The sequence below is a fragment of the Malus sylvestris genome, chromosome 1, assembly GCF_916048215.2.
Source record: "Malus sylvestris chromosome 1, drMalSylv7.2, whole genome shotgun sequence".
Classification (NCBI taxonomy): domain Eukaryota; kingdom Viridiplantae; phylum Streptophyta; class Magnoliopsida; order Rosales; family Rosaceae; genus Malus; species Malus sylvestris.
This window is the reverse complement of record NC_062260.1, coordinates 14647318-14673254: the sequence shown is the minus strand read 5'-3', so window position 1 is coordinate 14673254 and position 25937 is coordinate 14647318. Positions and strand designations below refer to the sequence as shown.

Below are 25937 nucleotides of genomic sequence, written 5' to 3'. Positions count from 1 at the left end.
TGGTATTGTTAAGCTGACAACACTTGATCATTATTAATAGATGCTGTCTTATTATTTAATTGGAGAAGAACTTAAGTTCAAATTTCACGGACGACGTATCATTATCAACAAACGATCTTCGTTTTATTGGAGAAGACCTGAGTTCAAATTTTATGGACAATGATTAATAAAAAAAACTCGACCAGAGATCATGCTTTGCAAGCCACCCGACCTACATGATGTTGTACCTAAATTTTCTTGTTCTGTTCAACTACTTAATTCTAGGTCATTAGGAGCCAAAATCTGTATCTAAACAAATGGGGGAAGCATAGGCTTTTCTAAGGAATGTCTCGATCAAAACCATTCACCCGAAAATTTCCTGTTATCGTGTAATTAAACCGTTTCGATTTCTATAACAAAATGGATGGTCATTAGTTCCACAAATGAAAGCTTTGTATTGATGTGGATGGATTTTGGACGAGGGAGATGATCAGTCTTTGAATAGTTTTATATTTTGATAAATACACTATGATTATTTTGATATTATAGCAACTCAAACCTATTTGCATGTAATGCTTTGCTCTTTTGAGGAAATGCCTAAAAGAAGGCTGGTTTTCCCTTATAAGTTTCAGTACCAAAGTTCTCTGTTTTCCTTAATTAGCATGATGAATGTGATAATATGATACCATCTCTTACATATAGGGAGAAAAAACGAAAACAAAAAAGGAAAACTAATGAAAAGGGCTTGAAAATTTTGAGTTTTAATGATAAGGTACCAAGATTGATTTTTTAGTGTAAAAATGTGGTTTTTCGTTAAAATTCCCAAACAAAAATGCAAAAGTGGTTGCCTAGGTAAACTCAAGATTTTGACTTTTCTACGAACCGGTGAAATTAGTTTGATTTGGTTGGTTTGAACAATTTGGTTGGGTTTTTGCCCGTCTTTATTTCAAACTAATCCTAAGTTGATCATGCTATAGGTTTTGACCTACTTACCTACAAACGGGTGAAATTGGTTTGGTTGGCTAGTTTGAGTAGTTTGACCGATTCTTTGCCCATTCTTACTCCAAACTAGTCTTAAGTTGTTCGCTAGGAGTCATTATTTTATATGGAGAATTTAACATTCGTGCAAATTTGGTGTAATTGATTTGATTTGGCTAGTTTGAACAAATTAATTTACTTGGTTTTTACCCACCACTACTCCAAACTAGTCCTAATTAAGTTGTTCAATATGTACTTTCCCAACCCACGATCCAAACTAATGTAAGCTCTTCACAACATAAGGGGTCAATGGGTTAATGTTATACATGTCGATCCAAACTAATGTAAGCTCTTCACAACATAAGGGGTCAATGGGTTAATGTTATACATGTCAAGAATGTGAAGGGATGTGTTAATGTTGGTAGTGTTGGAATTTTGGATCGTCGAGCCCGCCTCATTCTAACGACATTGATACTATATCTAACTTTACCACATGCTCAATCCTTCAGATGTTGGGTTTTATCACAGATGCGGGGTTTTATCACAAAAGGCATTGGTGTATTAGTTCGAATAGGGTAATACTATTTAAATCTTTTGGTTTCTTTTCACCCCACCAATGTGGGACTTTAACACTCCCCTCACATGTAACCGCATGAGATCCACATCGGTAATTGAAACTCAGAGGAGGTCCACTCCCGTTGGGCCTACTTGTTTTCAATAGAACTTAGCGGTCGTCTTTATATTAAGAGTTCAGACTTGTTTTCTTATGGGTGATAAGCTCATTGGCTTGCACGGGCCCGCACCGTGGCTTTGATATCATGTTGGAATCTTTGGATTCTCGGGCCTGCCTCACTCTAACAACCTCGATACTGTCTCCAATTTTACCACTGTCCAATTCGTCAAATGTGAAATTTTATCACAAAAATCCCGGTATTAGTTAGAGTAAAGTAATACTATTTAGACCCTACGGTTTCTTTTCACCCCACCGAGGTGGGACTTTAACAGGTAGTGCATGCATGCACCGTTTTGTGTAATTTGTGGATAAGCTGTCGGTCAGAAAAAACATTATCCCCATGATTTTTCTCATGCAATGTGCACCATGAGGTGATGAGGAAAACCGCAGTATGTAATTTGTGCACAAACCGTCGGTGTCTATAAACTTTTGAATTACATGCAAATATATATTAAAAAAATATCTAAAAAGTAAAAATAAGTGTGTGAAGTGAAGGTCATTCACTTTCATTTATTTTACACGTTTGGGTGTTAACTATATAATTCATTAAAGATAAGTAATGCTACACTTACCATTTATTGTATCATTTTTCTAATAGAGGTAAAGTATGCTAACGCATGTGGGTTCTATTTTTATTAAATAAATAGTACAAATAAATAGTAAGAGTAATATTTTTGTTAAAAAATTTATAAAAAAAAAGGTCTTGTAAAGTAAGAAAGCAAAATATCTAACCAGTGCATGGTCAATGTGATAAGTTTTACACGAAATGATTCGGCATGAATAAACAAGTTTAATTAGGTCTATTGGTCATTTACATGGAGCTTGAAAATCCCATGGCTTTGCTAAAACGAATAATTAAAGAATTATGCAATATCAAATACAAATGATTTGATTTTAACATATTACAAAATTCTTTCTTTTCTTAAACAATTTTGTGTTTTATGCACTTTCTCCTAGAACAATTTTGTTTAAATTCTTTATTTTAATTGATTTACTGTGATATGACAATTAAAAAACAAAAATCAACACTTATAGACTTAGTTTCGAGAGGATTGATTTGTGCAAAACTATTCATTATATTAAAGGCACATTGAAAGAGGAAATGAATGACAACTTCCTTAACTATATTGAAGTAAAAAATGGATGACACTTATAGGCCTTGTTTGTTCACGACAATTGGATTTGGTAAAACTATTCACTATATATATTGAAGACATTTTGAAGGAAGAAATTGATTATAGTTTCCTTAATTATTTTGTTCAAGTTAAAAATTACCATGAAGAAATGGATGACAACTTTCTTAATTATTATATTTCTTCATTAGTAATCTTCAACTTGGACAAAAGAAAATTGTCATTCATTTATTTCTTCAAAATACATTCAACATAGTGAATAGTGCTATTCAAATCAATCTTTTCATAAAAACGAAGCCATATTCTTCAATAGTTCAATTTATGGTTTACAAGTCAAACTACTTGCTAGCTAGCTTTGCATGCGAATTGCGATTAATAATTCTCGGATGAGGAAAGCTAGCACAAATATGGGCCCAGTTCTGGGAAATTGAGATGATCAATGGAGGTTGTATATAAAAGAGAACTAATGAAAATGGTTTGAAAATTTTGAGTTTTAACGATAAGGACAAAATAAAGGGTAAAGTGAATAGTACCATGATCGACTTTTTAGTGTAAAAATGTGATTTTTCGTTAAAGTGAACAATACCAGGATCTTTTCGTTAAAGTACCCTTAATAATGCTTGTGTTCGGAGAACCTATGATTATCCATTAACATATATTTGAGGTACGAATGTAATAATCGGAATTGTTCATTTTCTTTATCATCATTTAAATACTGCAAAAAATCAATCTAGATATCATTTAGCCATCTATATATATCAAACCAACCAACATTTTTTTTTATAACAAATAGCATCCTCATGATGAACTGTCTACAAATAAATAACTAAAAGATCTATAAATTAATTTTTTTATAGAGATCATCTTTAAATGATGATTAAAAAAAAATTCTGATTACAAAGTTTGTACGTTAAAAATACATTATCCTATATATAATTCTAACCCATTTTACCAGTGTGTACTCAAAATACAATGTGCAACCTAGCTAATAATTAAGTGAAGCTTTGTCAGAATTGCACATGATGTGATTAAATTTGATGACACTGTTCGACATGGTGCTTAGCCAAGCACACCTAAATGGTGGAATGGTTTGAAAAAAAAAAAAAAAAAAGGTTAGGTACACTCTCACAAATCCATTTCATGATCAAATGCATGGTGGCCTCACGTAAGGCTGGCTTAATCACATTCACATTTACAATCGGATAAATTCGCAGAGTAATGTTTTCTTCACATTCACATATACAATCAGATAAGTTCGTAGAGTAGTGTTTTTTTGTCAGAATTTCACTTTTAAAGTAGAAAGCTGCTTCTATCTAAGTTCAATATGTAATGTTTTCTTGCTAGATTTGTGTGCTTGACACCCGCATGTGCACGCACGCGCGCGCACATATATATATATATATATATATATATATATATATATATGTATATGTATATGATATATTACCATACTGTGAATCTAAAACACATTCAAGTAAGAATCAACCTGAACAACTATTCATCTTATTCATAGTCGGATAACACATGCATGATCTCATACAAATACACATCTTATATATGTCTGATAAGAGAAGATTGTACCAAATCTGTAAAACTTCCTTCATTTCATTGCAATTTATGATAGGGAATGTCAACGCTTATTGCTGCACAAGAGCACAACACAAAGCTTGCCAGGTTTCATATGCATCCTGATATATGGTGAACTCATTGAACTGCCAGAGTCTGCCCAAATGTGCAAAAATTGAGGTCGGCATTCAGGTGACCTAAATATATTGTATAAGGGTTTTGACTTTCTTCCTTCATGTTATAGATACAGAGAGAGGCGCAGAGTCTTTGGAGGAGGATTCTCTACCCTCCTATTAGAGAATCTTGCTCCCAGTTTTTGATCGTTCATTGATTATACAGCATTGAAAGTGAGAGGGTCAAACCTGAGAGTGAAGAATCCCACAATATTGTTTGTACTACTATCCATACTCTCTACTGCTCTAGGAGGGGGCTCTGCAGAATCTGAGAGGATAAAGATAAATCTAAATAAGCAAAAAAGAGTCTCACAAGCTAAAAACAAAGAGAGGTTGGGGTATTACCCAACCCTAACCAAAAAGACCCACATGAAGAACCCCATTTTCCTCATTTAAATTCAAGACTGATAACTTTATTATAAGAATGGAAAGCCTAAATTATGAGAAATTCTGTTGTAATCTGTCATGTGAGGATAAAGATACGTATGTAAAGATATGTTCCTAGTTACAGTGCATGCAAGAATCCGCTAAGTTAAAGTGACTCATTTTCAACCCACTATTGACCCATTTAGAACACCATTGGTGACTTATTATATTCAGCAGACACACTCAGTGTGCTTCTGTGCATTTGAGTTCAAATTTTGTTTCTTTTCCCTTTAACAATTTTTATGCAATGAAGATGCAATAGTGAGTGGTACGAAAAATAAATGATTGTCTGTGGGTGACGGTGACTTTTTTTATATTTGCAATATAATTATCATTGTTTGATTTTGTTCCTGGTCCCTCTCCTCTTATGTTATACAGTTCCTCAACTAATCCCATTAAATTTTCCTCTTCATTCAATGCTCTTAAATTAAATCTCATCTTCCATTTCCAGTAAAATTAGGTGTGTAAATGTCTGTGCTTCCTTGTGTGTGCATGAGAGAGAGAATTGCATCTTAATTTGCTAGAGCCACTGGTTTTCTAGAGAGGGAAAGAGAGGTTTTGAGCTAGCTAGCTTTAAAAAAGTTCAACGACCTCTGAAAACATTTATGGCGCCTTTGCTGTGCTGTGTAGCTTAATTTTTAGTGAGAGAAAATACAGAGAGCAATGTCAAGGACCAGTCTGTCCTCAATAAATTGCTCACCTATAAATCTCTCTCTATAATACTCAATTTTGCACCTCCATATCTTCTGCTTCCTCTCTCTCTACTTCTTCTCTACTTCCTCATCAAATCACCACCTTATAATCTTCATCTATCAATGTTATTATTCCTCTCTACCCATTTTTTAATTAGATCCATCAAACCTCAAAGTCCCCTCCTTTTCTCAATCAAATCCCTCAAACATTTCATATCCATCAAAATCCCTACCTGGGTTTTTCTCCAGGGTACGTTTTACAGTAGCTTCTTCCGCTTCTTCACAATAATTCATACCGGAAAAGCAACTTTCCCTTCAGTGATTGAGTGCGGTTTTTGCATTGCTGTTTTTTTGGGTTTGGTTCACGTGGCAGACAAGTAAAATATGGAGATTGCGACGGCGTTGCTGGTTTTAACAGCCATCACGGCTTACCTCCTTTGGTTAACCTTCATCTCACGGTCGCTGAAGGGTCCACGTGTCTGGGCGTTACTGGGTAGTCTCCCGGGGCTCATTGAAAACTCGGACCGGTTGCACGACTGGATCTACGACAACCTACGCGCCTGCGGCGGCACGTACCAAACCTGCATCTGCGCCATCCCCTTCCTCGCCAAAAAGCAAGGCCTCGTGACCGTCACGTGCGACCCGAAGAATCTGGAGCACATACTCAAGACCCGGTTCGACAACTACCCCAAGGGCCCCACCTGGCAATCAGTGTTTCACGAGTTGTTGGGGGAGGGCATCTTCAACTCGGATGGCGACACGTGGCTGTTTCAGAGGAAGACGGCCGCACTTGAGTTCACCACCCGGACTCTGCGCCAAGCCATGGCTCGGTGGGTCAGCCGAGCCATCAAGCTCAGGTTCTGCCCGATTCTCAAGTCGGCTGAGCTCCAAGCTAAACCGGTTGATCTCCAAGACCTGTTACTTCGGCTCACTTTTGATAACATATGCGGCTTGGCTTTCGGGAAGGATCCGGAGACTTGTGCCCCGGGTTTTCCTGACAACGGCTTTGCCATGGCCTTCGACCAAGCCACCGAAGCCTCGCTGCAGCGGTTTATCCTGCCAGAGGTGTTGTGGAAGCTGAAAAAGTGGCTTGGGCTTGGAATGGAAGTCACATTGAGCCGAAGCCTTGTGCATATTGAGGAGTATTTATCCGATGTGATTGCATCCCGTAAGCTCGAGTTGCTGAGTCAGCAAAAAGATGGGAACCCACACGATGATATGTTGTCAAGGTTCATGAAGAAAAAAGAGAACTACTCGGATACTTTTCTCCAACACGTGGCGCTCAATTTCATCCTAGCTGGACGCGACACGTCATCAGCTGCGCTAAGCTGGTTCTTTTGGTTGATCACTCTAAACCCAATGATTGAAGACAAAATTCTGCGTGAAATTTGCACCGTTCTGATCGAGACACGTGGCGATGATATGGCAAGTTGGTTGGACGAGCCGTTGGAATTTGAGGAAATTGACCGATTGATATACCTCAAGGCAGCATTGTGCGAGAGCCTTAGGTTGTACCCTTCCGTACCCGAGGACTCAAAGCATGTGGTGTGCGACGACGTTTTGCCGGATGGCACATTTGTCCCCGCCGGATCATCGGTGACATACTCCATATACGCAACGGGGCGGATGAAATCGACGTGGGGAGACGATTGTCTAGAGTTTCGCCCGGAGAGGTGGCTATCTCCCGATGGTAAGAAGTTCATAATGCATGACTCAAATAAATTTGTGGCCTTCAACGCCGGTCCAAGAATATGTCTGGGGAAGGACTTGGCTTACTTGCAAATGAAGTCAGTAACCGCGTCGGTTTTGCTCCACCACCGTCTCACGGTGGTGCCGGGCCACAAGGTGGAGCAAAAGATGTCGTTAACGTTGTTCATGAAATATGGACTCATGGTGAATGTGCACAAAAGGGATCTGGGGGCAATTTTATCAAGCATTAAAAAGGAGATGACGACGGAGGGACAATTGCAAGGGGAAGAGCAAGAGTGTGTGGCCGTTGAATGTAACGGTGACGGTGGTGGTGGAGCGGTGGTCGGGGTGGCTTAAGAAGTTTAATTTTTTGGGTGGTGTATTTATGGAGTGGTGGAACCTATGAGAAATGAAAGGGATAGCTTTCCCTTGTAAGCAAAAAGCTTTGCAAATTTTTATTTCCATTTAATATTCTTTATGTCGATCTTGTTTGTTCAGATTTTATAAATTGCTTTTATCAAATTATTATTTTTACTCAATTTGATTTTCTGCTTCTTCAATTATATATGATCTATGAAGATGTGAGTAAGAATAATTAGTTAGCGTAATGTGTTCGATCTCTTACATCTAAGTTCGAACTTCACATCCAGTAAATTAGAATAGCTTAGAGTATATCACTTTGTTAAGAAAATTTTTATTTGATTAACCATTTGATCTTATGGCAACTTTTTGATACATGCATTATTATGTATAATCAACCGTTGAGGTAAACGTTATTTATTCTAATCACTTGAGTTACAAGCATTGAGCCTTGAGCTTATGGTAATTATGACAATTACAAAGAGAGATAAGGTGAATAAAAATTGAACAATGCTTGGCTACTCAAGGATAAGTAAGAACTCATACTCAAAGCTTTCCATGTTCGAATTACAAAGGTTTATGCTTATGATCAAAACCTTTTATATTATAAATCACTCTATAAAGATCATATCTGCAAACAATGAATTAAAACTAAAGTTATTTAGTCAATCTATTGTAGCAAATACATAGATGATTTGTATTGTTTTTACCAATTCCGTTCATCTGTCTTTATACAGTTCAATGACTAAACAACCTTAATTTAATTGATTTTTTTGCAAAGGCGAAATAAAATGATTTATAATATGAACGGTTATGATACAAGCATAAAGTTCTCTGGATCGACAACGAATAGTTTTGTGTAGGAACTCCTGCTCATTCTTTGAGTAGCCAAGTGTTCTTAAAAATTTCTATGCAAGGTATAAGGGTGGGGTCTATTCTTATCTATAATCCAATGTATGTGGTTCTTATATTCCATCATTCTTGAATGTAGCTGATGGATGGAAATGCCTGGCGCTACTTACATTGTATAAAGAATGTCTACCAGCTCCAGAAAAAAAGGCCTACATATGTTTCTTGTTCTTTCTTCTTCTGATTAATCTGTGAACTATAATTAGAAAAGAAATTAACGGCTAAACAAAATTCCGATCAGCAATTGAATCGGTGATGTGAGCAGCATTGCTGTTGCCTGTGAATCGAACTGCGGAGAATTTCAGTAAGAAAGAACTCAGGTGGATGACATACTATTACCATTGTATGGGCAAAAGAAAATGGTTCATGGGGGTCTCAAGCCCACCCAGAAAGGGCCTCAGAGGTTGTTAAAAAAAACAACGATGGCGGTATTTAAAAACCTAGTTCGCTTAGCCTGATTTTCCCTTGTGACGCGTTGCTTCCATCTTGTCATGGTTCCGTTCCTTCTGTTCTTGCATTTCTCTAGTCAAGGATTTTCTCTCCAGTTGAAAACAAGTTCCAGATTAATGTGCCAATGATGTACAATACAACAGAGACCTTGAATACATCATCCCAAGAACCTGCAGAATCGAAGTTCAAGTGCTCAATACAAAACTTGAAACTGGAACTTGAGCGGAAAAAGCGTATTCAGAAAAGAGGTTGAGGGAAGCATTTGATTGTACCTCGTTGGAGTATGTACCCTGTTGCAGCTGTACCGAAAACACCAGCAAGAACTCCTGCTGTGTTTGAGAGTCCCAGCAATACTCCCTGTAATTGTATTTATAAGTTTGATCATACAGGATTCAGACAATTTGATTACTTGTTTAGTTCTTTCGTATGGGATTGAAAGCACAAAGAACACTGTTAATTTAATAGAGTAAAAATTGATCACAAAAAATTGTTAACACAAAATTCCAAGGTGGAGAAACTGCGTCAAGTAGACATAGATTTTATAACTTTATAAGATAGCAACTCACAGCATAGCGAGGTCCAATGTCTTGGTGGTTGGAGTAGAGACCGGATTGTGAGAATGCATCAGATCCCTGTCAATAAGAAAGAACGCGTGAACAGATAATCCTAGGAGTAATACTTACCAACTAGTTTTTACCTGACTGCATGCCATGCATAGTACTGCCATTGCTGGTGTCTTGACACGGCTCAGCAGTGTAAGGGAAAAGGCTGGTCCCAGAAACCCAATTGATTGCATGATCTGCAATGAAAAACGGATTTGTAGATATCTTAAGGAACATAAAACAGGAGAGCCAGCTCCTGAACCACTTTTAATACGTCAAGAAGTTTAGTCCTTACCTTACGAACTGTTGTTACAGAAAAACCTTTGCTGACAAGTGTATCTGCAATCCAGCCTCCTATATTTGCAAAAACAGCCATCGTCAACCATGGCAAGACACAGAGGAGCCCGGATTCAGTGAGGTTGAATTTCAAAACCTGTAGTATGTAAAAGGAATTTAGTGACTCAACAATTTATTTAGGATTGAAATTTAATCTGCTTCTGGGTCAAAATTTTTGATTTGCATGTGGTTAGGTTTTGTGTGAGACATTACTTTATTTTCTGCATCGAAAAATTGCATGGAGCTATTATCTTTTCCCATACATGTGAGTGCCTGTATGCTCAATTTTGGAGGAATCAATTCCGTACCTGATTGTAGTATGTAGGCATCCATGTCAATAGAATAAAGGTTCCCCAATTGTGGCAAAAGTGGCAGACTATAAGAGCCCAAACAGGTGTTTTTGATAATATTAGCTTCCAAGGAATGACCTTAACAGGCTCCTTAGATGTGTTTCCAGTTCCACCCATGATAAGTTCTTTTTCCTCTGCGCTAAGCTCCGGATCTTCTTTTGGTGTGCTATATGCCTAACGATACAACAATAAAGATGATCTGGAGTTAAATTTAATGGATCAACATCCAAAATGCTGCTCAAATCAGTTCATTCGTATATTTCATACATATCATGTCTAATTCCGAGTATATTTTCATGGTGTAAGGAGAAGATCACCAGTTACGTACGACGAATGGGCATGAGAAACAATTAGTGTAAATCATTTCATATTTCAAAAGACAGGTGACCTTAATAACAATAATTCTGTACACTTATACTTTTAAAAATGAAGATTCAGTACTCAGTAGCAGTTCATTCACACAATCCCGTAAATGAAAGGAAAAAAGACATCACCCCCCGAGCAATCAAAACAAGTCTATCCAACAAACTTTCATCAAATACCATTGTGAGTCAAAGAATACATTAAACACTACAATTGCATATCACATCGGACTTTTCTATCTAAATGAAAGCATTACCGGATATTGCACAGCTCAAACAAGAACATATTAACGGTCTGGAGATGTGATAATATTTATTTATCTTCTTTTGAAATAGTCTATCTTAAATCAAGAGTAGACAAGGTAATTCAAGTATTTCAAATGTTGAGGGAAGCAAGAACATACTTTATTCAGCCATAATGCCAACCAGATACTACCAAGAGAGCCAAATGAGTAAAACACGGACGGCCATTTGAACTTCTGGATTAGAATCGGAGAAACGGCCAACCCAGTGACAGAACCAAGGTACATGCCAGTATATACTAGTGAAAGTGCTCTGCTTCTCTCAGACACTGGAATCCACTTAGAGAGTATATTATTCATAGCAGGCATAGCGACACCCTGTGAAACGAACAAGGAATATCTGTTCAGCAATGAGAACCCTTAGTTGAATTACCAAGAGAAAAATCCTATTTCAGAAGGGAAGCTGAGATACAATTAAATATCAAATGAGAAAAAATTTAAATAATTATACATAAAACCTGAAGGAAAACTTCTGCGTGCTAAACTAGAAAAGTGAAATGGGACAATTGGTGTCCAAATTAACTTGTCATACAAATAAAAGTCCCTCATTCTTTTACAAGTTTTAAGGGGTAATCATTTTAGGTTATTTATTTTACTCCTGTTTTGTTTCTTAAGCTGAATGATTTGTTCCAAGCCAATTTCTAAAGGAAAAGTAAGTGTCAAGTGTCAACTAATACACTGCAGAATCGGAGTAAAATAGGATTAGAGATCCAATGCAAAGCGCTAGAAAGACGAACCTCACCAATCCCCATGAAAGCACGCATGATAAGCAAAAAAGGGAGGCTGATTTTTGCTGCAATAGGTGTCAAAATTGTCGCTACTGACCACCATATCACTCCAAAACCCAATACACGCTTTCCACCAATTTTATCTGCCAAAATGCCTCCAAGAATCTATAAACAAGAGCAATCATAAAATTAATACGATCATGCAGGAGAACTGAGAGTAGAAGTTACAACTTATATATGCTATATCATATATGTATCTTGAACAACAAATATATGCTATTCTTAATAAAACAGTATCCTCTAGACCATAGAAGGACACAACCATGATTAGATGCCCACTAATGCGTGCTTAGGAGATTGAGAATGAAGGTGTGCTAAGGAGATTGAGAATGAAGGTCTGCTTAGGAGATTGAGAATGAAAGTGTAGTTTATTTTTGAGTAATGCACATACATTAGTAAACTTAGTCAAACCTGAGTAAGCAGGTAACCCCAGAAAAAAGAGGACTGAATCAAGCCGACTGTTGCACTATTCCAGTTGAATTCCTGTGCCATGGGAAGTATTGCAATGCTCATGTTTACCTACAATATAAAAATTTTACACTGTTAGCTGATTGAGATGTATCACATTAAAAAACCAATACATTAAAAACATATTTTCGAATTGTGCAATGCTTTTGTTTACAGATGATGTAACATCAAGGTTACTACGATGTAGGAAATACTTTTATCTTGATGAGAATTGCCTTGGTAGCTTAAGACATCTTGTAACTAATTATACAAGAATATATGTTGTCAAGAAAGAGGCTATATATGTGTGTCTATATATCTTGAACCTTTCAAACAACACATATGCACAATGATGCAAAACAGAAAAATACTCACACGATCCATGTTGCACAATAGGAATGCTGTAAAACAAAGGAGTACAATCACCCAGCGCTTGGGAATCTCCCACCAAGAAGGTACTTTACGCATATTTCCAGCTGCCAAAATAGCTTCACCTGACCCCTCTATTGATGTGAGTGAGTCCACCTCTGATTCTGTTATGTCATTATCCTCCGACTTGTAATAAGCACAGGTCCTGTTAACCTTAGCATGTTCATACTTATGATATTTCCAGTAATCAAGCTTATCCAGCTTTCTTGATTGAATACAACTTCTAAAAGAGTGATTCGAAGAAAGATAGCTTTTACATCTTCCTCTAAGTATTTGTTTAGTAATGGTGCTCTGAGACCTTATACCAGATTGCAAAGACATTAGATATGGGTTATCGCCTTCATCACGCACCCTATCTGTTGCCTTCAGAACGTTTGTATCTGAAGAATCAATTGCACGCGGATAAGGGCTGTACGAGTATCCAGATATAGAACCACTAGCCCTGGGAGTACATAAAGTTGGGTAAACTGTTTTCCCCTGATAATACAGACGCTCTCCCTTGTGATGCACAATGGCGTGGTTTGTTTGACATACCTTTCCTGCCAATATCAAAGAGTCATAAAGTAACAATGTAAGCACCTCTGAAGCATCAAAATGTCAACAGTATCAGCAATCCTAAATTGTCCCATATCTATTTGTAGTCTCCTGGTATATGATTTGTCCAAATTTTGTTGAGCCAAATTAAGCAGGTCCTTAATGAACTTAGCAAGACAAAATTATTCCCAAATTTGTTCAGTGGTTTAGCGAAAAAAGTAGTTTCTTGCTTAGTGCTTGCGTGCACATATTCATACACACATGCACGCATAAATGTACATATCCATGTCTGTGTGAAAACAAGAAACCCATCCGAATTTATTGGCGAAAAATTTACATGCACCGAAAACCGCGAATTGTATTGAATTGTTGAATTCAATAGTAGAATCCAATTAAAGAATAATACTTGCGTTCCCTCATGGGGAATGCACAATCCCACTTTTTGCATATAACCATCATAAAAAAACCATTCAATTTCTTTCTCTTCATTTGAAGATCATCCCTAAAAAAAATTATTCCAATCGGAGATTGTTTAGTTATCGAGATATTTGGATGACTAAATGTTTTTCGATTCAAGTGATTGTCTATAGGGAATCAGGGATGATCTTCAAATAAAGCTTAAGAAGTTGAACGGTTCCGATTACAAAATTCATAGGGTGGACATAGGTTATTCGAAAGAAGTGGGTTATGTGCATTCCCCCATTGGGGGAACACAAGTATTATCCTCAATTAAATTACTAAATTCCCATCAAAATTCATCACAAAAATCAATAATTTGCTACTGAAAATCTATGAACATATCCAAATTATCCACACAGAATGTAAGGCGGAAGAAGCAACATGCAACCAGATTAAACAGTTCACCTCACAAAATTGGAAAATTCAAACAATACAACAATCAAATTCAACCGCATGCATGCAATTATTCCACTGCAGACAAGCAAGAATTCACAAATGCAACCAAAAATAAAAATACTGAAACAAAATAAAAAATAAAAACTATAGAACAAGGTAGTAAAGCAAGCTACTATACCTGAACCGATAAAAGAACCGAAATTCCGGTTCGATATCAAACCTCCGATCGCCATTGAATATATCTCCAACCAAAAGCAAGCTATAATCTCAGTGACTCAACAGTTTTTAACTCCAACAAAAATTTTACTCCATTCCAGAACTCAGAGAATCCAAAAACCAGAAAGCTTAGAGGCAGTGACTGCGAGGGACGAATCGATGCGTCGCCGTTTTGGAGCTCTCTCTGTGTGCCTCGTTGCTTCTCCGTCGTTTTCGCTCTCCCCCAACGCTCGAGAGGATAACCAGGGGCTTTTTTCTCATACAAACATTTTATGCAAGATTTTTTCTGATTTTTATTTTTATTTTTTATTATTTAAACAAGCGGGAAAAATTGGGTGGGCGTTGCACTCGAAGGAAGATGGGTCGACAGGCTGACACGTGGCCCATCTTTCTCGTGAAGGGAAGGGAAGGGATGAGGACAAAGTTATCCAAATACCCCTCCATGCAAGTTGGATATCCAGTGGGATTTAGATGGGTGAAAGGATAATTAGAGTGAAGGAGTATGGGTATTTTTGAGAATTGAGTTAAAAAATCTGGATCCTCAAGAACCAACCGAGCAATCGGCCACTCACGATTATGCAAAATTTATACTTTCGTTATTTATTTATTGTGTTTATTTTTGTTTAAATTTTCTCGCCGCATAATTTAGCCGACGTGGAATATTCGTATACGTACCCAAGGAATACGTGGAAAGTGGGGATGGTAATGTAACGTCGGTTTGGAGTCTTATTAGGCCTAATGTTAAAACAGATTAAATTTTGTAAATAAAATGATGGGGACGTTGATGATTGGATTATTATTTAAGTGTTAATTTTCTTTTGGTCAAACGATAATTTTTTTAGATTAGATGTTAAATTAGTCACCGACGAAGTTTGAACCCATGACATCATGTAAGGGCTCTCAACACCTTTCACCACTGTGGTAAAGAGTCTCTTGCTACTTAAGTGTTGATTAACGTGTTTATTTTTTATTGGTAACATATCATTTGATTTGCAAACTTAATTTAAAATTTTGGTCTCCTAGTATTGCCCGTCTTATTAATGCAATACCCCCAAATAAAAGAGCTAGTTAATTGAAAAGAAATGAATCTTTCATGCTCTCGAAAAACCAAGGAGAAAAGAGGAGATTTATTCAACTTTGAATAATTTGATTATGTACACGAAAATAGAGTTTACCAGTAATTTAAAATTACAGGATATAAATAATTTTTTTCTCAAAAGCGAGTCAGAGTAGTCACGTAACCCAATCTAACAGTAGAATGGATAAAAATTAATTGTAGCAAATGCATTTTCATTACAAGCGATCCTACTATAAAATGTGCATTGGCCACTATTGAAATGTACAAGTTCTTAATTTTTCATGTAAAAAAAGTCATGGGTTCAGTTTTGAAATAAGTTAAAATACAATTAGAGTACAAATCGAACTTCAGTAATAGGTTAAAAAATATGTTCAATTTTCATGTATTGAAATACGTTAAAATACTACATAGAAGGTGCTTGTTATATGTTCAGTTAATTTTTGAAACATACAGTGAAAAAATTTAACAGTGTTAAGTCTTAGTTAAGTTGGAGGACACGTGTTGAAAAAGTATCTAGAAAACACATGAAGGAGACACATAGTTGGGGATAGCAAATTTGATTTGTCGACTTAGATTTAGTACGTTTGATTTGATTCGTCGACTCTAATTCAGTTAACAATATTAGTTATTTAGTTAAGTGAGTGAACACATGTCAAGTAATTAGAGAAGATGTATATAAAGGAGACTAAAACAGTTAATGTTAGTTATTTAGTTAAGTGGGTGAACACATGTCGAGTAATTAGAGAAAACATAAAGAAGGCACTAAAACGGCGGCTAGTACAAATCAAACTTCAATAATATTTCCCTTAATTTTTTTCTTAGTACAATAGTCTCTCTCATTTTTTTAATACAAACAATACAATACAATACAAACAACAATAAAGACCTAGCTCCATACTCCAAAACGCACCCCTACAGAGCACACGAATGATGCATGCATGGCAACTTTGACTGATGACGGGAAGCAGTTGGTAATTTTCTCGATCAGAAGATATCAGGAGCTACCTAAGAGATAAAAGTAAACAAGCGCCGGTAGTTACGTTTGATAACAAAATTACTACTCATATATGTGCGTGTGTACGTGCATCTGTGAGATGAAGATCAGTACATACCTCGTAGTAAAATTACCGCGCGCTTATCGTTTGAGATGGTTTGAGCATCCACCGTCGCCTGATCAAGGCAATCCTCACAAAAAACCAGTCATCTAAAACATTTAAGAAGTTGATGTACGAGTATCTCCATGACGTGATGAATATCAAACTACCGCAAACTCCCCAAAATCCAGCAAAAAATTCAAACCCCGCACATATGTAAAATCCCTTGCTTATAAGCTCAGCCTTCTCTTCTTCTTTTCTCATCCCGATGTTCTCATCTGGACGATCTGTTTTCTCCGGAATACACGGCTTTTGAAGTGGAGGTCCACACAGCTGAGGGTTTCCAGTGTAAGTAAAGGGATCAAAGCTTTGGAGCTGAGTTCCGATGGGAATTTCGCCAAACAAGTTGTTCTATGACAAGTCCAAGACACCAAGACGATCTATTCGAGCAAGGCTTGTCGGATTCTTCCATCGAACTGGTTTCTTGACAAATCAAGGGCATCCAATGACTGCAACTTTCCAATGTCTGGAGTTATGTGACCTGTTAATCGGTTTCTCGATAGGTTTAAAGAAACCAATCCAACTAAATGACTGATTTCTTTTGGTATCTCCCCGATTAATCTGTTGCTTGAGAAATCAATTCTCTTCATAAGCCCCAAAGTGTTTCTGTATACTTGCATGCTTCCCTTCCATATGAAGGCCGCATCATCCTCATACTCATCTGAAATCTCGGACGCTTCGTAATAATGTGTGATCTTCATATTTGAATTTCCTTTCTGAGCTAGAGTAGTCAAATTATTGAGGCACTTGGGTATACCTCCCGAGATGTGTTCATAGAGAAATCCAAAATCTGAATGCGTGATAGACGACATAACTGTGATGGCATCCTTCCATTGAATTGATTAGATGAAAGCATTAGGATAACCAAATCCTGAAAACTAACTCCTAACCATTTTGGTATAGGTCCTGATAATGTATTATTTCCAAGATCAATAACTCTTAAACCTGTGTAGTTCTTCAAGGATGAAGGCAATTCTCCCAAAAACCTGTTGCTTCTTAACTTCAGCGTTTCCATCCGAAATAAGGAGCCTATTGTGGCAGGAATTTTCCCAGAAAGAGCATTGTAACTCAAATCGAGCATGACCAGATTGTCCAAATATGTCAAGAAATCTGGAAGTTGTCCATAGAGATTGTTACTTGAGAGATTAAGAAAGGCTAAACTTGTTGCGGTAGGTGCATGCTGTTAAAGGAAGAAAATTGTTAATGAGTGATTATAGGAATCAGGAAGATAGTCAACGATTTGGCGACAGAGATTTTAGGAGTAAATGTAATTAGCATCAAATTAGGATTCTTTTACCTAGAATTGTTTTCAGCTGTTTGTATAAATCCTTGTATTCTCTATACAAAGACATATCAATAAAATCACAAATTCTACAATTTTACACACGCAACCAAGTAATCAGCCCTGAAAAATTATTATTTGAGAGATCGAGGAATGACGCTTGTGATAGAAATGAGGGGATTGGACCTTCCAATTTGTTGGAACTCAAATGTAATTGAGGGGAATATGCAAACTCTAATGTCAAATTTGCAAGTATTGCTCCTCCAATTTGATTGTGTGAGAGATTCATGAAGGCCAAATTAGGAGACATTCCTCCCCAAAACCAACTCGGAAGGTCGAAAATTCCAGCATTTGAAATATCAAGTCTAGAATAAAAGTTCTGAGTTTGAAGCCATTGTGGAAAATTTGGACCTACCTTGCAAGACCCTAGTATTATGTAATCCAATTGGAAGGGAGGAATCCATGTTGGAAAATTTAATAATAATATTATTATATTAAATTTATTAATTGAATGGAAATTAGAAGTTGAGCCTTTTGCTAGAAAGATGTGTCTAATCAAATAAAGAGTTGCAACTTTTGACTCTTCATAAATAGTCACATGCTTTCCAAAGAGGTATCTCACATTCTATAAATAGGAAAGCCCCCTATAATCACAAAATAACTTTTCATCATACATACATATAGTGCATTAAATATTAGAGAGTCTCATTGAGTTTATATGAGAGAGTTTTCAACACAATCGTGGTTCATGGAGCCTTGTGATTTGGAGTGCTACTATTACAAGGACGTGGTCATTGTATCTCGAGAGACATGCGCCGATCAACCATGAGCACCGTAGTGGGGCGTAAACTTGTCTTAAGGACAAAGTGTCCAACACTTGCCTCGACTGTATTTTCTAGGTTTTTCTAATCCATTATTTCATGTTCATTTAGCATTGGTTACTCATGTGCATGCGTTAATTTTGATATATAATTGCAAGAATTATTTCTTAAATTTTTATGTGATTTAATATAGGAATTCGACCTAATTATTCCAACAATCCAATCAGAATGGAAGTTTAAAACTAGAGAGTCAAAGGACAAATCCAAATATTTCAATCTGGCGAGTCGTGAGAAATGGCTTCCGGAAATCACCCTTCCAAATGATTCATACTAAGGTCGATACTCTCGAGCTTAGACATGTTCCCAATAGTTTCAGGAATTATTCCACTTACTTGATTGCCAGAGAAATCTAAATCTTTCAATGACAAAAAAATTGTAAGATTAGAAAATGACCCGACAAGATGATTGTAAGAGAGGTCCAGAAACTTTAATGAGTTTTGAGCGCATGCAGACATTAATATTTGAAGCAACTGCGAAAATTGTCCATTCAGTCTGTTGCTCCTGAGGACCAACGATCGCAAACTACATAACCTAGCAAAAGAATGCGGATTCCATCCTTCAATTTGGTTAAAAGAGAGATCAAGATAGGAAAGCGAGGTCATGTTTCCGATAACACCAGGAATTGGACCAGTTAAATTGTTGCCAATGAGGTCAAGATAAACAAGGCTTGTACTGTAGGTTGACAACCATACGAATATCGAAGATGTGAGACGGTCCAAACTGAAATCACCATGAGCAAGATATATAGAAGAATTTGTGGTAAAGAGAGTGGAAGGCATTGGAGGAGAATGAAGAGAACAATCCCTTAATGAAAAGTCCCTTAGCTTAGGGAGCTTATTAATTGTTTCGAGCCAGTCATAAGTGTTATTGAGATTGTTATAACTCAAATCCAAATGTGTTAATGAAGAAAGACGAGGGTGTTGATTATTGACTCAAACATGTAGTCAAAGTCCAAATCTTTGGGCTACTTTGTGGTAATGGGAGGCAAACAACATTTGTGCCTAATTTGTGCCTAATTTGTGCCTAACTCTTTTGACTTGATGGTAGGCGTTTGGCCATTGATGTCTTTGAGAAGCTTTTCTTTGGCTATAAAAGGAGAGCAAAGTGCAGCTCATAAGCATGGAGTAGAGACAAGAGGACAACAAGGAAGAGAGAAAAATAGCAAGAAGCCATTCGGCATAGAGAAGAATTTTCTCAAATTGTCTTGCTTTGTATTTTTGGTTTTCTCTTCCTATTGTAAGTGTGAGAGCTTGGGTTATTTGGGTCTTTGGGAAATTGAGTGATAAACACTATTGTATGTTCTCATTGATTATAGTGGAATACTCCGTCGTCTCCAAACTGGATGTAGGCATTGCCGAACCAGTATAAATCTTGGTGTTGGTTTTATTCTGTTCTGTTTTACTTATTCACGTACAGTCGAATGCCGCTTCCGCACAACAGAGGGAGCCAAGAATTGAGATTTTGCACAACATTAGTAGCAAAGTGGTTGTAGGCAAGATTGAGTTGTAGCAAGTGTGAAAGGTTTCCAAGCTGACTTGGAATTCGACCACCAAAAGAAGCGTCAGAGAGATCGAGGTATCTTAAATTGGATAGGGAACCAATGAAATCTGGAATTTGGCTCCCATTGAAGTCAATTCCATGGAGGCTCAAATATTTCAAATGCTGCAACTCAATCAGTTTAGGGCTTATCGTCTTACCTTGCAAATCATATAGTAGAAGATCAAGTTTGATAACATGATCACCTTTGGTTTGGTTGCTGCAGAAAACTCCTTCCCATGTGCAACAATCAGGAGATCCCAAAAAAAGTGAGTTGGTTGTATTCATCCACGAGGCCTTGTTTGAAAGCAAGGAGTGCTTCCCTTTCCCTCTCTATGCACCTCACCGCCGCACCAGAAGCATCATCGTGGCCAAGTGCTACTCCTGAAGAAACTTTATTATCGAATCCAAGGGATAGAGAAGGGTTGAAATGTTGTAACGAAATTAGCACCGCAATCAAAGCATAAAAGTGCATCTTAATATTCAAATCAACGTAGAGGCGATTGAATAATCAAGAAGCAGCACAACTATTTGGGGTTTGTTAATGGAATGTAATATCAAAAAAGAAGGGAGCACAACGAAGGTGCAAGTGTACATGGATGTCTGAGTACTTCACAAACAAGCTTGCATCGAATATATATATACACAATTAGTTGAAGCAAATTGTAGCTAAAACAGTGACATGGAAAAAGCAAGTTAAAGTGACCAACCAACCCACAATATGTGCTTGACTTGGCTCAATGCTAGTGGCCAGGTATACGCAAAATTAAATGATTTTTTGCCTTGATTTGGTTTAGTTTTGATTTTAATTGTATTTAATCTTTCAAACGCTGCAACCCACATGGAGGCATATGCCCAATTGCCCATGCAACAAGACTATGCATACTGGTTTTATGTAAGTAGGAAAAAGGAAAAGAAAATTAATGTTTTTTAGTTTTTTGTTCTTTTGATATAGGATCGGAATCTGTAATGTGTTGAATTAGAGTGAACTAACATTATCATAGACTAAAGAAAAGACAGTGAATGGTGTTAGGCATTATTGCGTATTTCAAACTAGAGAGTGTCTTATAGTTCATATTGCTAGGAAAAACTAGAGTAATAACTTTACAAAGACCAAAGATCAACACGCTACAAAGATTATATATATATATATAGCAATCATGACTTTGTATGGGGCATAGAAAATGAACAATTTATTGGGGGAGTCAACCACTGAGTTCTCTATCATGACTTCATATGAGGGTGAGGGGCGTAGAAAATTAACAATTTATTCGGGGAGTAAACCACTGAGTTCTCTTAGTCCACCACCCGAGCTCAATCCAAAGATTACGATCCAAATTATGAGTTTGAAGCTATGAGAATTGCTTGCAAGACTCGCTAGGCATTTGTTATTTTTATCCCATCATCAATTCTAGCTCGGACCAACTTCTTAAAAACATAAAAATTAAAAATTTTTTTTTATAGAAATTGTTCATTAAATCAAAATGGAGAACTCAAACAACGAATGACTTTTCCCTCCATTATCTCATCAGACATTTCTTTCCTATTTTACCCCTTTAACTTTCAATGCCCCATCAGTCATGTTCTTATCGTCATTCACTTAACCAAAATTACAACTCTTTCTAGGACTGAAAAGGGAAAATTGCAGTGAATCAGAAGCTTGGTCAATCTCATCTGGGGACTGTTGTGGGACAAATTTCATTAGTTGTTTTAAGTCAAGTATAGTTCTAGTGAAGCTATACTTGATGTTGTGATCATAATGCTTTACTTTGAGATAAATGTATGATGATAGTCCATTGTGAGATTTGATAAGCCTTAGCGATCTACACCCTCATGTATGCTTGTAATTATATATATTTTATTTAGACTCAATGAATGAGGAAATAACTTCTTCAGCAAATACAATTTTCACATTATATTATGATGCTTGTTTGTTGTACAGATTTCTAGAGTGCTAATAATTGATATACAATTCTAATTCTTTTTTGTTTTTTTCGTTTAATAAAGGTATAAGTATAAGTATGAGCTTAAGTATTGATTTAAACTCAAATGTTGAAGATTGTGACAAGGAAGTTGATGTATGTGTTGATGAAGATCTAATGCTCTAATACATAGAATGGATTCATTGCCACCATGACGTCTCGTTTCAGCAAAACAATGATAAATAATTTTTTTAACACATGTCATTTGTTTAATGGATCAAGACGCTGCATGCGTGGCGTTTAACCCATTTCATATAAGTTGCGGCTTTGTAAGTGATGTTTTACCTCAATGCTTAGACCTTGGTATCAACATCCACTACAACTAGTTTCGACACTCTGCCACTCCATTCTGTCATTTTGATATAGTTAATAAAAAAAAAAAAAACTATTTGAAAGGAACTAGTCAAATACTAAATATATTATACATCTACTACAAAAAGTAGATGAGGAGCTCAATTGGAAAATAAAAGTGAGCCTTGACATGAGTGGTAAAATGGGAAAGAAAAGTGAGCCTTCTCCATGTTGTTGTGTGTGCGAACAATTTCTCTTAATAAATGCATATTTTTTTTAATATTACATAATTACTATTTTGTCCTTCTTATGTAAATATTGTGTATCAAAAGTGAGGGTAAAATAGGAAAAATAAGTATATGATTGTCATTTTCTCAAAATTACTATTTTGCCCTTCTTTTGTCAATAATGTGTATCAAAAGTGAAGGCAAAATAGGAAAAAAAAAGTTGACAAGGAGGGTTCTCTTAATAGTATAGATTTCAAATTTTTCTTAAAGAGCGAGAATGTCAGGTACCTTGCGAGTCTTGCGAGTTAGAAGTTAGCAAAGCACTTCACCAAATCACCACATTCGAGATATTTGCTTGACCGAGCTCGATTGTGAATTGGCAATGCTGCATCAGCATTTAAACCATTGAAGAACGTAGTTAGCTCTTAGTATTCCTAGCATGCACCCCACGTAGGTTGTGTACTTTTTAGGACCAACAACACCACAATTAAAGTATGAAAGAGTTTTAGGCCGCCTAGCTACACCCACCATCTTAATTCAACAAAATCAACGCAACGATGATTGAAGAATGAAAAAGAAAAACTATATACTCACTTGAGCATCTCCAAAAGTGATGTCAAATACTAAACATCAAACTCAAATTTGATGGCTTACGAGTCACTTTGACTTCTTCATTAGTTTTAATTTCCAACCAATATGTTACTCTATTCACTGTTCTAAAAATTGGCAGTGTTTCCGATATTTAGATCAAATCGTCCAACAAAATCACGTAAGAGTTGGGCGCCCACCTAAGTGCTCTCTAGGTAATGGGTTTTTTTTTTTTTTTTTTTTTTTTTTTTTTTGCATACTTTCTCTCACTTGTCATCGGTCTGTCGCATCTCTCGTCTTTGCTCGTTGCCACATCTCTCGAAGACAATGGAAGATCTAATGAGAAGAGGGAGAGTGGGAGAGAGAGAACTAGAGAATAGTTCAGACACAAGTCTGCAATTGCAGAGAATGTAGTGGGACGGCGGTACTTAGAGCATAGCAACTTACACGGAGGTTGTTCTCACGAAAGATTCCTGATGTATTAGTAGGAGTTTGATGCTCTGCGTTATTACAGCATGCTACTAATCAGTTTGCTTGTCCCTTACGAGCTCTCAACTTCCTCAATACCATGAAAAGCTTCAAAATCCTACACATTACACACAAGAAAACAATCCAATCATAAAAAACCCATCACCGCTTCGAAACCAATCACAATAAATTTGACGCGAAACTGAAGTTTGGAGCTTTACCATTTGATTAGCTGATGAATTCAACATAATAGCAATCAAAGCATCCAAACAAGCTCCTTGCTCAATCACGCCACAACTCGGTAATATATTCATCAAAACCTAGAAAAACCCAAATACAAAAAACTGCATTCTCATCTCAGTAATCCAACCTCCATAGATTTTGGTTGAGCTATTTAGCTACATTGAGTACCTGAATGGCCTTGTGCTGATAAGCCAAAACCGCGCTGTCTGGATGAAGCAGGCAGCAACCCTCCAAAACCCTAAGAGCAAGCGAGACCCCGGAATCGGTTGAAAGGCTCGTGATCTTCAGCGGCTCAACGCCGAATATGTGATCCAAATTCCACACGATCTCATTGTCCGAATCTTTCAGCGAGTGCCGAAACAGAATGGGCACCACTGTAAAACCATAATTAAATCAATTTCAACAATCAGAAAATTAAACAAAAAATCAAGCAGATACTAGGAATTTTGTAATTTTCTGGTTACCTTGAAGCTCAGGGAGCGATTGCTTCTGAGAGAAGAGGTTGATGGTGGAACCGGACTCGGCGACCGATCGGAGGAACTTGAGGAGGCCGCAAACGCGGAGGAACGACAACTTGGCGGAATGTCGCGGAGGTCGCTCCGGAGCGCGAGCGTGACCTCGCTATAGACTTTCTGCTCGTCAACAAGTTGACCGGATCGCCTACGGCGGTCTGGTTCATATTCCGACGAGGCCTTCGGTGTTAGTCCCTCGCCCCACTTGCAATTTCAATCTTTCTTCATGTACATCGCCTCAGTCTTTTACTCTCACTCTTTGAAATTTCAATCTTTCTCCTCTGCTTTTCGCCCCGGAAATGTTCTGATGAAAACGACCACGCTTTTGAGATGTCTCACATCCTTGTTTCGGTTTAGTTTTGTAAGTAAGTTTAGCCATTGCATGCATATGAGATGTCTCTCATCCTTGCTGCCTGCTGGTCACCTGAGTACTATTTTTACTTGATTACTCACTTGGAACGAAACAAGTTTATATCTCGTTAGATGAGTAAAATTCATCAATCTAAAACATTCACATTTGTGTGTCACAAGATTTGAATTGTGCAAGCCAAATACATCGTAATTAAATTGCACATTTCAAATCATGTGACATACAAGAGTATTTGGGGCGTTGAGTAAGATTAAAAACCGTTGTAGATTAATGCATGTTGTTTCTAAGAGTGCTGAAGTTGGTAAGCATGGTTGCTTATGATGTATATCGTAAGCAGTTTAAGATATTACCAAAAGGAAGATCTCATATTCAATTTTGTATTACTAATCAAAAGGTTTTAAAAACAACAATACACACAACCTTAAATTTTAGTGAATTCATAGAATAACAATCACATTTGGGAGTGAGTAATCATATTAAATTGCAAACTTTTAATATGTTTATCACGTCATAAGCATACAATAGACTGAAAGAAAGAAATTTGCACACTTACAGATTAGTGTGTTACTCGACATATAAATAGATTTCCACATGAACTTAAAGTTTGGTGTCGTCATAAAGAATACGGTTACTGTAAATAGCCTCAAAAACATGTTTTCTAAAACCTTTTTAGAGCTCATGCATGTGTTTTTTGGTGTTTTGTTAATTACGTTGAAATTTCATTGCTTTTCTTTGCGTGTTTATGTTAGAATTCCTCTGTCCCACATCGGCCAGAAGGCTTGAGAACAAGCCATTTATATAGAACCCACTCTAACTATAATCGAGGCCTTTTGTATTAAAACCTCACACCTGACAGATTGAGCAGGTGGCCAAGTGGGGATAGTATCGGTGTTGTTGGAGTGGGCCCATGGCCCGTCTACCTGAAATTTAAGATGGTATCAGAGCCAGGGGACGGGTCCGTACATCCACGTGAACGGGTGGGTCCCCTTTGGCCCCGCGCAAATGGGTGAGCCCCG

General features: G+C 37.0%; 2 protein-coding genes and 2 pseudogenes across 2 annotated transcripts; 1 reads left to right on the top strand and 3 right to left on the bottom strand.

The window, feature by feature from the left end:
• The first annotated feature begins 5011 nt into the window (after positions 1–5011).
• LOC126623707 (cytochrome P450 86A8-like) lies at positions 5012–7902 on the top strand. Its single transcript, XM_050292683.1, has 2 exons — positions 5012–5930; positions 6054–7902. The coding sequence occupies exon 2, from the start codon at positions 6065–6067 to the stop codon at positions 7724–7726; it is 1662 nt and encodes a 553-aa protein (XP_050148640.1). The 5' UTR covers positions 5012–5930; positions 6054–6064; the 3' UTR covers positions 7727–7902.
• Positions 7903–8943: 1041 nt separating this feature from the next.
• LOC126623705 (ascorbate transporter, chloroplastic-like) lies at positions 8944–14591 on the bottom strand. The gene is made up of 11 exons (XM_050292667.1): positions 14272–14591; positions 12651–13243; positions 12240–12347; positions 11778–11933; positions 11143–11358; positions 10335–10550; positions 9986–10123; positions 9786–9887; positions 9655–9720; positions 9361–9445; positions 8944–9258 (listed from the first exon to the last, which is right to left on the bottom strand). The coding sequence occupies exons 1-11, from the start codon at positions 14324–14326 to the stop codon at positions 9161–9163; spliced, it is 1833 nt and encodes a 610-aa protein (XP_050148624.1). The 5' UTR covers positions 14327–14591; the 3' UTR covers positions 8944–9160.
• Positions 14592–16187: 1596 nt separating this feature from the next.
• On the bottom strand, positions 16188–20713 carry LOC126619866 (receptor-like protein EIX2; annotated as a pseudogene).
• Positions 20714–23849: 3136 nt separating this feature from the next.
• LOC126613788 (uncharacterized) lies at positions 23850–24785 on the bottom strand (annotated as a pseudogene).
• Positions 24786–25937: the final 1152 nt, after the last annotated feature.